This window comes from Macrobrachium nipponense, chromosome 1 (genome assembly GCF_015104395.2).
Source record: "Macrobrachium nipponense isolate FS-2020 chromosome 1, ASM1510439v2, whole genome shotgun sequence".
Taxonomy (NCBI): Eukaryota; Metazoa; Arthropoda; class Malacostraca; order Decapoda; family Palaemonidae; genus Macrobrachium; species Macrobrachium nipponense.
In genome coordinates, this window is record NC_087200.1 from 167,983,888 (window position 1) to 167,998,887 (window position 15,000).

General features: G+C 39.8%; 1 protein-coding gene and 1 long non-coding RNA gene across 14 annotated transcripts in view; one reads left to right on the top strand and one right to left on the bottom strand.

Moving 5' to 3' along the window:
* LOC135219805 (uncharacterized) overlaps positions 1-15,000 on the top strand; it is a 1,047,642-nt gene that overhangs the window by 971,195 nt on the left and 61,447 nt on the right. The window lies entirely within an intron of this gene.
* The window catches only part of LOC135219802 (anoctamin-8-like), a 495,835-nt gene that overhangs the window by 393,841 nt on the left and 86,994 nt on the right, over positions 1-15,000 (bottom strand). For 8 of the 13 annotated variants that reach the window (XM_064256880.1, XM_064256879.1, XM_064256878.1 and 5 more), the window contains exon 1: positions 7,430-9,373. The exons of 3 other annotated variants lie outside the window; for them this stretch is intronic. In XM_064256880.1, coding sequence (XP_064112950.1) covers positions 7,430-7,622 — 193 coding nt within the window. In that variant the 5' untranslated portion in view covers positions 7,623-9,373. Of the gene's footprint in view, positions 1-6,037; positions 6,161-6,218; positions 6,243-7,429; positions 9,374-15,000 lie in introns of those variants that run through there. 2 more of the 13 variants (XM_064256884.1, XM_064256885.1) reach the window with 2 other exon arrangements.

The window sequence follows — 15,000 nt, forward strand, 5'->3', positions numbered from 1 at the left end:
AAAAGTGTTGCAGTAGATTCAAATTGAATATATAATGAAAGCGAAAGGTTGACGCATACCGCTTCCAGCTTAGGCATCTTCAAGTAAACAGAATCTTCCGGCCTTCAGTCATTTCCCCAAATTTTAAGCCTATCCACGTAAGCCATGTTGAAAAGACTCGAGAGCTCTTAGAATTTTTTGAAATATCTGGGAGTTAGGCCTATCGCCTGCAGAAGAAAGATGGCGCTGCAAATATAGAACTCCCATCTCTCTTCCCGAAGTACGAAATTCCATGTTCAGTGGGTAAGCAAAGAAGAGAAGCCTCTCTCTTATTAATCAAGTCCTCCACCCCCCTTTTTCGTGTGCCCCATCCCCCAGGGGCCGCTACCCCACCACCCTTATCATAACAGGCCTCTTTCTTAATGCGTATCCCCATTTTCCTCCCGCTACTCTTGTGGCAGTTTTCCTTGCGGTCCCCTCACTCGTCACGTCGACCTTTGCTGTTTGGAGGATGCTCTCCTCTTTGGCTTCCTCCTTTAGTTCCTTCAGGGACTTCACATTCTGTAACGGCAGATTACTTCCTCGGCACATCAGTAACTATTAAGCTCTGTTTTTTTCCGTCTATCCGACTGTGGTGTTTGCTCATGGTAACACTGCGTCCCGGGCTTTAACTAGTTACGCTATGTTTAAGTTTTAGGCAAATAAAAGGATATGATATCTGGGTGTACATTTGAAGCTGAAAAGTGTTTGCTAATTACACCGTTAATATTCGAAATATGGTATTGTTATTATTGTTGAATGCAAGCTGCCTTTTCGGGGGGGTGAATGGAACAGCCAGACGCAAATTCCATTAACCAGATGCTAAACCAAGTTACACTATATCGTATCTGGCTAAAACGCACTTTATAAAAATTAAAAGTATGAACTGATATACTTACGTGTAATGAAGTAACACGTAGCTTAGTAGCAGATTAGGTGTGGTCTAATACAGTTGACATCTTGCCTTTGTGAACAGCGAGAGAAACAATTTTCCCGCCAGTACGTCTGCCTGTTCCATTCGCCACCCCGAAAAGGCAGCTTGCATTCAACAATAATAACAATATCCTATTTCGAATATTAACGGTGTAATTCGCTTACAGAAGATTATTAAAACACTTTTCAGTGCAAATGTACACACAGATATCGTTTTATTTACCTAAAACTTACACATAGCGTAATTATTTAAAGCCCAGGATGCCGTGTTACCATGCGCAAACACCACAGGCGGATGGACAGATGGAAAAAAACAGAGTATAGTCTCTCACTCACATGTGCATATGTGTGCGTGTATGTGTGTAGCTATATATCGAATGTAACACGAAGGAACACGTACTTGAGAATATCCGTAAATCCGCTGTAAAAGTCCCAGTTTCACTCCACCGTGGATTTAAGGATATATATATATATATATATATATATATATATATGATAGATATATATATATATATATATATATAGAGAGAGAGAGGAGAGAGGAGAGAAGAGAGATAGAGAGAGAGAGAGAGGAGAGAGAGAGAGAGAGAGTATAATGTATATATACAAATATATAGTTTGTGTATAGCATAGAAATATACTGTAAAGTCCTCCTGTCAAACACACATATCAAACTCAGAAAGTAATCATTGCACCACACTCTGCCTTGTAAGATATAGTGACAGGCCTGACCGCCAGTGGGCAATAATAGGGCCTTAAATCCCATGCCTAGGAAATATTCTCCTGGTTTCGTTTTCCCTATTTTATTTTCTAGAAGGCGGGTCCATCCCTTGGTAGGGCATGAAGCACGATTCCTTACCCCACTCCTTTTTTCGTTGTTTAATTTCCAGCTAGGCACAAGCCAGTCGAGGAAGTCAGATTTCCAGTTCCATCGGATTTACCTGGAAAGAAGGGTCTGATGGGGTTTGCAAATAGTTTTTCTCTTTGACTCTCTTCTCTGACTCCCTCTTCTCTCTCTCTCTCTCTCTCTCTATCTCTCTCTCTCTCTCTCTCTCCTCTTCAGGACACAATTACCTTTACAAATTTCAAAGTAAAATCTTACAAAAATAATAGCTTTATCATTAATATATATTTATGTATACGGGCATGGAAGTTTTTGCTACACGGGATTCATCTTTGATTAAGCCTTTCCAGTTGGCATGGAACTATCCTGTCTTCAGGGAGTAGTAGAATTTAAAAAATATAAGAAAAGGATCCCCCTTTCCCCCCCCCCTAAAAAAAAAAAAAAAAAAAAAAAAAAACTAGCATCCGAAACAAAGTCTCAGAAAAGAAGCAACATGAAATTTATTTCTGATAAACCAACTGGAAATCATCAATTTATTGTAGTCCAGGAATGAGGTCACACCACGTGGACGCTGGGAGGAGCAAAGAATTCGTAATGCGAACGATTGTAAATAGATCAATAAATTGAAAAAATAGCAACGTAAGATCTCGTGTCGGTGTGCTGAAAGCTTTGGATGCCTGGAACCAATGCTACAGCCGAGATGAAAAGAGGCATTAAGTTGCCAGCTTGAAGGCTCTTTTTGTACAGCATAGATCTCTCTCTCTCTCTCTCTCTCTATGTGTGTGTGTGTGTGTGTGTGTGCGCGCACGCGCCTCATTGCTGAGTCATGGTTTGTGCACACATCCGGAAAAATCCGGCCCTTTTGAGGGTAGATAGCCTTTGGAAATCAAGTCAATTTCTCATGCATGCACTCGTGAGTAGAAGATAGGACTCTGTCTCTGATAATATTATTACACTTATTTTAGAATGTCTGGAAACTAACTGTCTATAAATTTAGCGTTTACACATTCGAGGTAAGTATTTTGAGAGAGAGAGAGAGAGAGAGAGAGAGAGAGAGAGAGAGAGAGAGAGAGAGAGGAAATTACACTTCTTGAGGCACGAAGCACAGCTTCTGTTCGAATGTTCTGAACAGTACGACAAAGAATGCCAAGAAATCTAATGACATATTCTTAACCGAGGAATGGTTATTATCCATCTGGTTATCTGTATGATTCGAATGTATATAGTTACGCTATTGCAACATTTATCATGAACAATCATAACTTAAGTTGTCTCTTATGGTTATTCTTAGCTCTCTCTCTCTCTCTCTCTCTCTCTCCTCTCTCTCTCTCTCTCTCTCTCTCCCCAAATGACTGTGACATCTGAAGTGTAAACAAAGAAGCCGTGTTTATTAAGGCATTGTAACTGTCGCCAGACTGTCTGTACCAGGAGAGAAGGCAAGCAGAAAATAAGGCGAGCCAGCAAGCAATTTCAGGGACATCGAAAAATGTTGATATTGACTGGAAGCAAGCAGAGCGCAGAGCTTGTGTGTGTTGTCAAGTACTGTAATATAAAAGGGTGCCATTGTTGATATGATTGTGTTGATTAAGAAAGCAGGGTTCTTGCACGAGCTATCGCAAATGTACACTCGCTCTCCGCTCTGACCGTTGGACCAGTCACGAAAAAAAAGGCACGAATGCTTTTTAATTTTTATGTTCTTTTATCATTCTATTTCATCATCCTTTCCCTGTTATCGTAATATTAATGAATAATTATTGTTGAAGAATGTTCACTTGTAACTGTACTGATTTTTTTTTTCAAGTTTATATTACACTCTCAATTATAAATTCATCGTCACCTTAGGACTTTGCTTGCCATACTGCAGATATTCAGAACATTTTGTCAAAACATTCTTCAGTCTCTTTTTCTCTCTGTAGAGACAGAAAGGTAAAAGAACCATTACATCGTGCAACCCTACCCCCCCCCCCCCTCTCTCTCTCTCTCTCTCTCTCTCTCTCTCTCTCTCTGTGTGAAATCAGAACGCGAGACCACCACAACACCAATTCTCCGTCCCACACAAACAGAATGATAAAGTGCCGTGTCACTCGCCAATGGAAACGTTCACTATGCATCAAGCCAATATGGGGAATCTGTATGGACCTGTATATAGTCCTATATATAGACCTCTGCATAGGTTGCAAGCATACGCGGTTGCAGTTTCCTAGAAATCCTCCAGGTGCAAAGGGGAAAAATCGATAGAGGTGACTGAAAGATTCTTTTGTGATTTTTATCCCTTTTTTTTTATCTACGCAGACATTTTGCAAACTTCATGCACACACATAAGGCACACACATCATTCAGACTGCTTAAACACACGCATACACAGAGAGAGAGAGAGAGAGAGAGATATATATTATATATATATATATATATATATATATTATATATATATTATATATATATACATACATACATGTACACACGCACATTATATATTTTTATATATATTTATTTATTTATATATATACACACAATGTTATTCATTATCTTTGTAGCAGATGCTTACGTCACAATATTGTTATGATAAATTAATTGTCGTTTTCTATTGTCGGTGCTTATTCAATTCTGATTACGTGACAACAGTTTAGTATATAACAAAAAAGGGGGGAACTTCGGACCATCTAATTTTGTGGTACCTCTAAAACCTCTTCTCCTGGAGGGAGGAGTTACAAACCTTCAAGTATTTTTTTTTAACTGTTCCGTCACTTTCCTTCGTCTTATTTTGGTCGTTTGTGATTGGCAAGGTTAAAATTTGTAGTATTGCAAATTTCAAATTTATTAGGAGACGTCCTCGCAACCCCACCACCACCCCACTTAGAACCAGCCTTTGAGTCTGAATTTTCGTGTGGAGAATTAACGAATAATTAGAGGTCTGTTTACGAATAATTTGGGAATAAATGGTCTTATTTCAGTGGATTGGGAACTACGTATATGTAACTTAGTATTAGGGACAACTGCTATCTTCAAGGCTTCATTAATCTTATGGGTTCATGATCGTATCAACATTTTTGGTGAGGAGAGAGTCAGAGAATAAAGGCTGTTCTACTAAATAATTACTACGTAATGTACATTTACGGAAAATAATTAATATAAAACGTGAAATTTCAAAGGTTTATATATGTTAATTTCAGAGATTGGAAAATATTATGATCAAGAGTCAATTGCGGGAGTTGGATGTGCTGAGGAGTCCAGCCCATGTTGTTATTATTGTTGTGCAGTTGTTGTATCTTCAACTTTCTAATGGAGAAAGCCAAAAGGCTTCATATATTATAAAAAGGTAAATAAAGATAATAAAATAAATTCTGTCTATAAAGCCACAATTGACAAATAATTCAAAAGAATATTAGGAGAAAGGTCAAGGACTAAATTAGTATTAGCCCATCACCAGAAAAGAACGTTGGAGGCACCAGCATCCATCACGCTGCCCGAATGATTGCCCCTCACTTCTCCAATAAAAGGGTTCAAGACCTTCGTCTCCGGGCGTGTTACAGTGTGTAATATGAAGGCTGAATCCCTCCCAATGATTAATATGCACAGACTCTGGAGGTATAAGAACTCTGCAAGTGTTGATGGCAGTTCCTTGCCAAAATCATATGTTATGGAAGATTTCCATGTTATCAGTAGTGCAAATTATATTCAACATGATTGCATAGAAAGGAAGGCACCACTTCCATTTCTAACAATTGATAAATAAACCTCAGGATATTATTGATATCCAGTTAAGAACTCTAATGTTCTAGCAGAAGTAGAACAAGTATGAAATGGTGTTATTCTCTCTTTTTTATGTTAAGTAAGGTTTACAGACAGTACTAAGTTTTATTTTAAATATATAAAACCTAAAGTTAAAGGTTAACACAGGAGAGCATTCCACTTCATTGACTTTCTATCAAGTCTTGGTTTCTCTAGAACTCTGCCTCATTTCTCACTGCCTCACCTCCTACTGATCCATTGAAAGGATGGTGGCTTTTGAAGTGTAGATTGAAAGGGGCTGCAGAAAATTAATTTGTCAGACTTAGAGAGAGAGAGAGAAGAAGAGACTTGAGGAGAGAGAGACGACGAGAGAGAGAGAGGGGGGGGGGAGAGAGAGAGAGAGAGAGAAGAGGATGGAGAAGAGAGATAGAGAGAGAGAGAGAGAGAGAGAGGAGAGAATCATTTTATTACATGATACCGATATAGTAGCTCAAGAACAAGTGAAGTTTTTACCTTTATTTGTAGAATATTTCAAGCTTTCTTGCTATAGCTCAACTTCCGACGAGGCAACAACTTTTAAAAGTTTGGCGGCACACTCAATAGTATCCTTCGTGTTTAACACGGGATCCTACACTGCCCTAAAGACGTTGAATTGAGTCTTTTGCAGTTCTCGAAAGGAAACGCAAGTACGTACCTTAAATTGCCAAATTTTAGCTCTTCTGAAATATGATGAAAACAAATTACTGTTGTTATCATTTGTATTACCATTTGTATTAATATTTGCTTGCAAATGTTTTAAATGCATTTAGTTCAAAAGTGGAAGCTACGCTTGTTAACCACTCACTAGTAACACAACGGTGACGTACTGTGTTTTAAAAGCTTGCAGCTTTCCATTTAGTTTAGTTTGTAACACACACTCATGTTCTGACTTTCAGAGAATACGGTTAAGAGATTAGATTTCACGCTAAACGTTTTTATAATGACTCGTAATTAATCACTAGGGTAATTGTAGATACGTAGACGTATACTTGGAAGAGCTCAAAACGCCAAAACTTTGCAGTAAGAAATCCTCTCATTATACGAATGCACTACCAGCTACATTTAAGGAGGGAGGGAGAGAGAGGGAATAAGAGAACGGGGTTTCAAGTAGCAGTAGCGTTTATAAAATCTCCCAATTTAATCTTATGTAAATTTCATTTTCTGTTAAAGTAATAATAAATCCGCCATGTGGTTTTCTGTATAGAGGAGTTGGTTTTCGTTACAAAAACTGGTGGTCCTAAATACTGGGCCATTTGCTTGTTTGTTTCGGATGGCAGCTATTGAATTAACAAAATCATTTATGGCAAAAATTGGCTTGGCTGACATTTATTAAATTCTGTGACGACACTGACGTAAACATGAATTCGTTTGTTTGTTTGTTTGTATGGCACGTGTCATTGTTCACAAGTGAATGATGTTAAATTGACCTGTTAGCCAATGGAAAGGGGCCTCCATTGAAATCGCCCGTCACTTTTCATTTCGAAATCGTTCACTTTTCCGTTTTATTCAAACACTGCACTGATACCTGATAGGCTACCGAATGATGACATATAAATGGTAAAAGATAGCTATTTTTAGCATTCATCTAACTCCACAAGAATTTCTTTTTCTTTTTTCTTTTATTGAACTGCGAAGAGGCAAAGAGAAGTCCTGAGATGTAAGATCCAAGAGAAAGAATGCGAGCGAAACCAGGATGGAGGCTGAAAATGGACAACTACTAATCACAGACCGACTGAAGTGCCACCGGACTTGACTTGTGTCATGGAAGAAGCACGAAATGAAAAACATCACAGCGAATTGAAAGAGAGTTGAAAATGTCTGGTCAGATGTCACTCATTACTTTGTGTCACACATGCCACGACCTACCTGCGGAGAGCGTCAATCTGGCCCTAGAGACTACCCTACGCCGGCGGCGGACTGACTCCGCCTCGGCATGGCCGGTGCCGCCCGTGGCACTACCCTCGCTGTCGTCGTCCCGGGTGGCACGCGAACCCTCAGTGCCACCACCACCGCCTCCGCCTCCGCTGCCTCCCCCGTTGCCGCTGCCACACTCTTCCATTTCGAGAGGAAGAACAAGAAGAAGTCCGGGATGGAGACGGATCTCCCGAATGATACTATCACGGAAAACTCAAAGTCTTTCTCACTTCGTTCCTTTCTTTGGGGATTTGAGCCAAGTGGCTCCTTCACTCGAGAGGGACCTAAACACCAAGGTATATGACCATGTGGTCCTACAGTGGCACTTGCACAAAATTTAGAAATTAATTTTTGAAGAGTTCAAATCCCTAAAAGGTTATCTCGACACTTTTGTTTTATGCGTTTTTTTCCAACGTTACTGACATTATTATCCACTACTTTTATTCTTAGTTACTTTTATTCACACCAATACGATACACACACACACACACACTGGTTATATTCTTAGATTTCTGCTAATTTCCAAGACAGGTGGTATCCGGCATTTATGTTCTCACTGACTTTGTTGAAGAAAATCATTTGCATTGACCCTAAGATTATTCCTCACTCAATCAATAATTATGAGGTTTTGAGGCCATGCACTCATGTCTCACTTCTCACATACCTTTCTGGGGGTCCTGCTTCGTGTCAGTGACCTTGTCAGTTATGGATCATGCTTTCACACGTCTTGTCTGTTACCGGTTATGATGATGTCTAAGGCCTTTTTGTGGAGCTGTACGACCTCCTCGTTTGAAAAGAATAAGAAAGGGCATTCATTCTCTTATCACAATGGGTTATTATGTATTCGTTGAAGCGATGTAACAAAGGGGAAATATTGTGGTTTTCTTTGACCATCAAAGGGGGAACTTTGGTTATTATTTTACTTTACATTATCACAGTGAGATTATGCTATTTTGCCTTCTCCTTTCTATGCTTATTCACTGCATGCTCGTAAAGTGTGCAGCTCTTCTTTAATACTCGCGAAATGACAGTTTCCCGGTGCATGTAATAAAAGTAAATACGCCGCCCCTTAGATCTTCTATGCAAGGAGCACCATCATCCCAACGACTGTAAGATTCTCATTCACTGTCATAGAAAGCATCACCTGGTCTTTTCATATCACGTTCAACACTTGTTTAATGAAATTACTTTTGCCGCTGAGATGTTATTCGTCATAGACACTTTGAAGAATGCGGAATACGTCTCTTCATATCACTCGCCAACTCCTTCCAGTGAACATTTCACCTCGTATCCTTCACGTTTTGTAACTTCACGAGGGGAAGGATGTCATGTCTGTCAAACTTAATAGTTTCCCCTCACTTCACAAGAAAGAGCCCTCACTTCAATAGACAAAGTCTCGTGGGTTTTTACTGCAGACAGCATTCCTTCAGGCCACTGCATGGAGTCTTTCCAGTCAGATTGCTGTTGTTTATTTACATTTTGCAGTGTATATCATTGATGCACTGTTTCGTAACTTTTTCCCTTTTCTTGAACTTCTGTCAGTGCAGAAACCTCTCCCGAAGCGAACATTTTTGAGCGAAGACGTCACTTTTCACAGAAGGAAATAAGTATGAATCCGGAGGGGCGACTCTCGCAGCGAAGTCCTTACGAACCTTTTTTTTTTTTTTAAGGACTTTCCATCATCTGGCGTCGCACGGAAAGGAACGGTGTTGGGAGAGGAGTTGGGATGTGCTTGACAAGGGTCGAATCCTTTAGAAGGTCTTTCGGCTCGTGACACGACGGTCCGAGAGGATGAGAGAAAGGAAGAGGGTGTGGGGGAATTGGTGGTGGAGAACCTCTCGTTGGAAGAAGCCCTGGGAGAACGAAGCACGCTTCCCCGCCACCTCACACGCTACAACTGCTGAAAACAACTTGAGTTATGCATGCGCGCGCAATGGATGGGGAAGAACGGGAGGGAGTGGAAGACCAGGGGAAGTAAGAACGCACAGAAGGGGAGGGGGGGGAGGAGGAGGGTGAGTGAGGGCCTGGAGAAGGGAGGTTCCAGCCCCCCCTGTGATCGATAACATGCTAGTCGTCGTAGTGGAAGCCGAGGAGGGCCCGTCCCTTGCCGGGGCTGTAACAGAGGGGGCGTTGCGAATGGGGGTTGGTCATTGTAGAGGGAAGAGGTGTTACTTGTACTCTCTCTCTCTCTCTCTCTCTCTCTCTCTCTCTCTGTCTAGGAACGTGCGAAAAAAAGAGAATTCATACCCAGATAAGATTTCGCCCTTCTGATGCCACCTATGCTCTTGTTTCAAGCATTGAAGAAATAGCCGCGTGGATAGTTGGAGTGATCGTTTAGTTCTCCCAAAATACAATCCTAATCGTAAGCTCCGTAGATGGCCAGTCTGTATTAGCATGTTGAGAGAAAAGACGGCTCTTTATGATGTTACATTCTTTGTCGTATCAACTAACCAAAGAATATGGCAGGAAATTGTTTTACTGAAAAGATGCAAGTACTCCGGTTACGTGGGTGGAGAATGGGGGCGTGGCGGGTTAAAGTTAAAAGCTATAAAGAGTTCGTCCTTAGCATCCCATATTTGGAGTCATGGGGCCTGCTGTTATTTTCAAAATTAAGGTACAGTGTAATGAATTTCTAAAGATATCGTTGTGCTCCCCCCCCCCTCTCTCTCTCTCTCTCTCTCTCTCTCTCTCTCTCTCTCTCTCTCCTTGTCTACAAACTGTAGTGACCTTATGCGTACTTGCAATATTTTGCATCGTCGAAATGAGTGGAAAGAGGAAGTATGCCATTCAGAATAGTACCTACATCAAGATCGGTTTCTGTGGCCATATTTTTGTTTTTCTTTGTAGGTAAATTTCCTTCGTCCAGCAGACCGGTCTCTCAAGTGCGTTGAGCTAAAGAAGAGCAGCTGGGAATGCTGCTAGGATCTGCCTGGCAAGGATTAAAGGACGGAATATCTCTCTCTCTCTCTCTCTCTCTCTCTCTCTCTCTCTCTCTCTCTCTCTCTCTCTCAATGGTAGGATCATTCTGGTAAATTACATGGTGGTTTAACGCTAGAAGACCTGCAATCATTTAATCAGACATATAACAGTAAAAATTCTCTCTCTCTCTCTCTCTCTCTCTCTCTCTCTCTCTCGAGCGCAGGAACCTTGACAGAAGGAAACCTCTCTTTGCCACGAGGCAGTATCCTTCAGATAGCTTGGAGGAAATGAAAACGCTCTGCTCTCTTTCTCTAGCGTAAATACGTGACCGCGAACACACTTGTGCGCAGATGTACTGTGTCACCCTCATGCACATTGCACATGTTAAGAACGCTTGCATTGTGAATGCAGCCGTGTCGAGGCAAATGATAGACAGAAGCAGTAGTTTATTCCAGTGCTCGTCAGAAGGATTTCACCCATATTCACGGAAAGAATCCTACATACATGAGGGAAAGGAAGTAAAGACTTCTGCCTCTCTTGCGCGTCTGTGTGGGGCTGTGGGTGGGTGTGTGGAGACTTGGGAAGTTGGGGGGGTGGGGGGGATACAGACCCCTACCTCCAGTACATGGGTGACAGACCCTGCCTATCTTCAGTGGGGAAAAAAAGATGAAAATAGAAAGGAAGGATCTCTACCTTCCGTACTTTTCTGTGTGTGTGTGAGAGAGAGAGAGAGAGAGAGAGGGAGAGAGAGCAACAGCTATTTCGAGCATACGTGACACTTCCAGTCTGCATTCTGCCAGAGGGAGGAAACTGGGTGAAGGAGGTAAAGGATCTCTCTGCCTTGGGCGCTTGAGTGACGGATCCCGTCTGCATTGGTGATAGGAAAGGTCTTTTTTTTTTCCAGGAGTTTCATGAAAAAAGCGAAAACTAATGAAACAAGGCGTGAGCCGACCTCCAGCTTACTTTGAACATGTGCAAGATTTTCCCCTCGCGAATAAGTTGTAAACATTATATTCCTAACGTTTAACGTAAATTAAAAAGTGTTAAAATCTATGGTCAAATAAAGCCTTGTTTCGCCAACGAAAATTAAAATAAACAATAAACATGCTATATTTTATTAGAAATAATTTTTCTGTACTGTTTAACATGCACATTATTTATTTATTTTACATTTTCATTCTAATAAATAAATCATAACCATCCTGTCCTAAACTTCTTCTATTTAACTCAACGCAAAACACCTTTTTCAGGCCTTTTTAGCCTATTCCATTTCATAGACCTTTCCTACTCCCTCAACAAAAACAAAAACAAGAACAACAACGATAACAAAGTAGTTTACTCCCCGAGTAAGCGAAAATAGCAGTAAATTACTCATGCATGAGTATGAGGGATATTCACTAAAGAACAAATGGCAATTTTTCTGTCTTTCTGTCATTCGTACCTTATCTAGAACTATATAGGTTTTGCGCGCTTTAAGAAGACCTGAAACAAGTTGAAAAACGATCCAAACGTCATTGAATGTTTAGGGAACCGATAATGTGTTCTTCAATAGATAACTGTTTATTTGGGATTTAGATCTTAGTTTATTACGTCTCTTTTGTGGACAGAATGTTGAAGCAGAAATTCGCTTGTATGGAATAGAGTTCCTGTGGATAATTGCTGATTAAAAAAACACTTGGTTGGAGTCTCTTCATTGCGATGATAACCCAATGGACTTTTAAGCGCCCATGTCGTCTGACTGAGTCAGCTCTTGCCATCGCTAAGATCGATCTTGGAAGCGAAGGAAACTGATTTTCTTGGAGCATTTTTGGTGAAACTGGCTTAGTGGTCACTATTGTACTTTTCTTAGAGTATAGCGAGTTTGAAGCAGAGTAATCGAGTTGGTCATTTTGTTCTATGAATGTAATTGTCAGTTACGATACAAGCATTAATCGCTAAGTAACTTTATTTGACCCTTGAAACCTGTTATCGAGCCTTGCATTACATAGCATCATACCTTTTAGTGTCATCTTTAACCATCCCTTTGTTCAGCAGTAACTTGACGCCATCTTGAGATAACCAAATGGCAGTTCATTTTGCGACAAACACGTGACGTTTCAACGTTTAGAATAACTCTGTTGACGTAGTTTTAAAAGACCGTATTGGTTACGCGTCGAAGGATCTTAACTTGAACAAGGCTGCTTTCTTGATTACTCATCGTAAAAGTGGTCTTGAAAGATCACAATATACTGATTACTTGTAAGAACAAGTAAAAAATGCGCCGAAGTTTCTTCGGCTCAAATGAGTTTTCTGTACAGCGTATAATGCTGTATGAAACTCTAGTAAATTGCCCATAAAACTCTCAACATGCCTTGGTGACCTGTGTTTATGCCGTGCCAGACGCACGATTATGACTAAATTTAACCTTAAATAAAATAAAAACTACTGAGGTTTGAGGACTGCAATTTGGTATGTTTGATGATTGGAGGTGGATGATCAACATTTCAATTTGTTAAGATCTGGGGCGGACAGAAAAAGTGCGGACGGACAAACAAAGTCCCCTCTTTTATTAATACTTTTTTCTTCGTCCTCTCTTTTCTTTGTTCATTTTCTTTCTTGTTTAGAGCGAAGAACTGGTTCAAGTGGTAATTTTGGGCATCCAAAATCTACTCTCAATTCCTCTACCTTTTATTTCGTATAAATTCTTCAGTTCCTTCACGAAACTGTCTTCATCTCTTCTTGATTATTTTCTTCCTTATTTCGAATGAAGAACTTGAGTCCATAAGTGACAGTACAACTGTAGACCTGCGGAATAAATCCAGAATCGCAGAAGGCAAGAACCTTTACCCCATACTGCTCCGCAAAGTAAGCCATATTTTCATAGTAAACAATTGCAGATAGACTGAGGTACTTTTCCCTCTGGAAAATCACTTTTAGTCTATCTTCTTCATCTAGTCCGTTTTAACCATACTCCTCGCCTTCTTTGCTCAAATGCTGTCTCTGAAGTCTTCAAGACGACTTGGAGGATCCCGGAGATGGCCACTGGAGGTCTTGGATTCAGTGTTTTGGCATTATACGCATATGCAATTGGCATCTCTCTCGTCCTTTCAGGAGCTGGAGACGGAAGGATTCTAAAACGTCTTCAGGGTAAACACGAAGACATTCCGGTACTAGGCGACAATTATTCTTTCTCATAGCAGATAATATGAAATTTTCAATAAAACTGTATTGCCACGAAAATATAAAAAATTTAATACAGAAAGAAATATAAATTTAGCGAAATACATCGCCATATTCGTTTCTCTCATCGTCAGAATATATATATATATATATTTATATATATATATATATATATATATATATATATATATATATATATATATATATATATATATATATATATATTCTGACGACGAGAGAAAAGGACACGACGATGATGATTTTTCGCTAAATTTATATTTCTTTTTTTAAAATATTGATATTTTCGTGGCAATAAAGCTTTCAAGAAAATTTCATCCCGGTGAGGACAAGATCCACTCTGAAATTATATATTGTAAAAAATATATAGTATATGTATGTATATACATATATATATGTATATATACGTATATATGTGTGTACACACATATATATACATACATAATGTCAGTCTCTATATTAGCAAAGAAAAAAATCAATTGGCCTTCCCCATGAGAATGGAATTAGTGTATAGTACACAGATTTTGGGATAGGTACTCTCCACCCCCTGTGCTTTAGACAACTCTTGCAACGACATCTAGAGTTGGGGCAAGTACATCCATGTCGTCAGGAGTTCACGAAATTTGGGTACTGCAAGGTGCTGGAAAGCGATAGTGCCAAATCTCAGGACTTTGCTGGATTAGCTCTCGTCGTTGCCCTTGTAAAACATAAGTAAACTTAGGGAGAAATTACTCGAGGAAAGGCATATTAAAAGTCAGCGTTACATACGTATGTGATAGAAGCGTTTTAAGGCAGTTATTTCGTTTTTCTTTAGCTCTGTAAAATTCATGTCCGTTAATCGATGAGTGACCCTAAGATTATTTGCAACGTTTGTCTCTCATGAACATCATAGAAACCGCTTCCTGTTAATATGATGAAATATTTGTACAAGTTATAAACCAATAGCATTGACTTGCGGTCTGCTCACAACTTCTAACTCAAAACATTTTTATCAAGAAGAATCAGTTGATCTTTACGCGTCTTGCAGCATTGCTTTCGGAACATTCTTCTTTTCGATGGAATAGTTTGTAATGATAATGAAAACGAATCATCGTAGGTTCTTTATCGTTACAGAACTTCTCGCTGTCATCTCAAACTTTTGAAATGAAGCCAGAACCTCTTTAACCAGACAACTGAACAAATTCCAGTGCCAAGCACATTGAGTTTTACGAGTCAGATGGCGGTCATTCTCGTAAAATTCCCGTTATCCACGAATTCCACATGAGTAGGAAATTTTTCTTTCACGGTGAGTACTCAGTCTCTCATTCTTGAAGTACCACTTGAACTATTATTTCTTCGTTTATTCATCCTGTACACTAAGAAATTCTCTCTCTCTCTCTCTCTCTCTCTCTCTCTCTCTCTCTCTCTGTCGAGTAATGACGAATGTT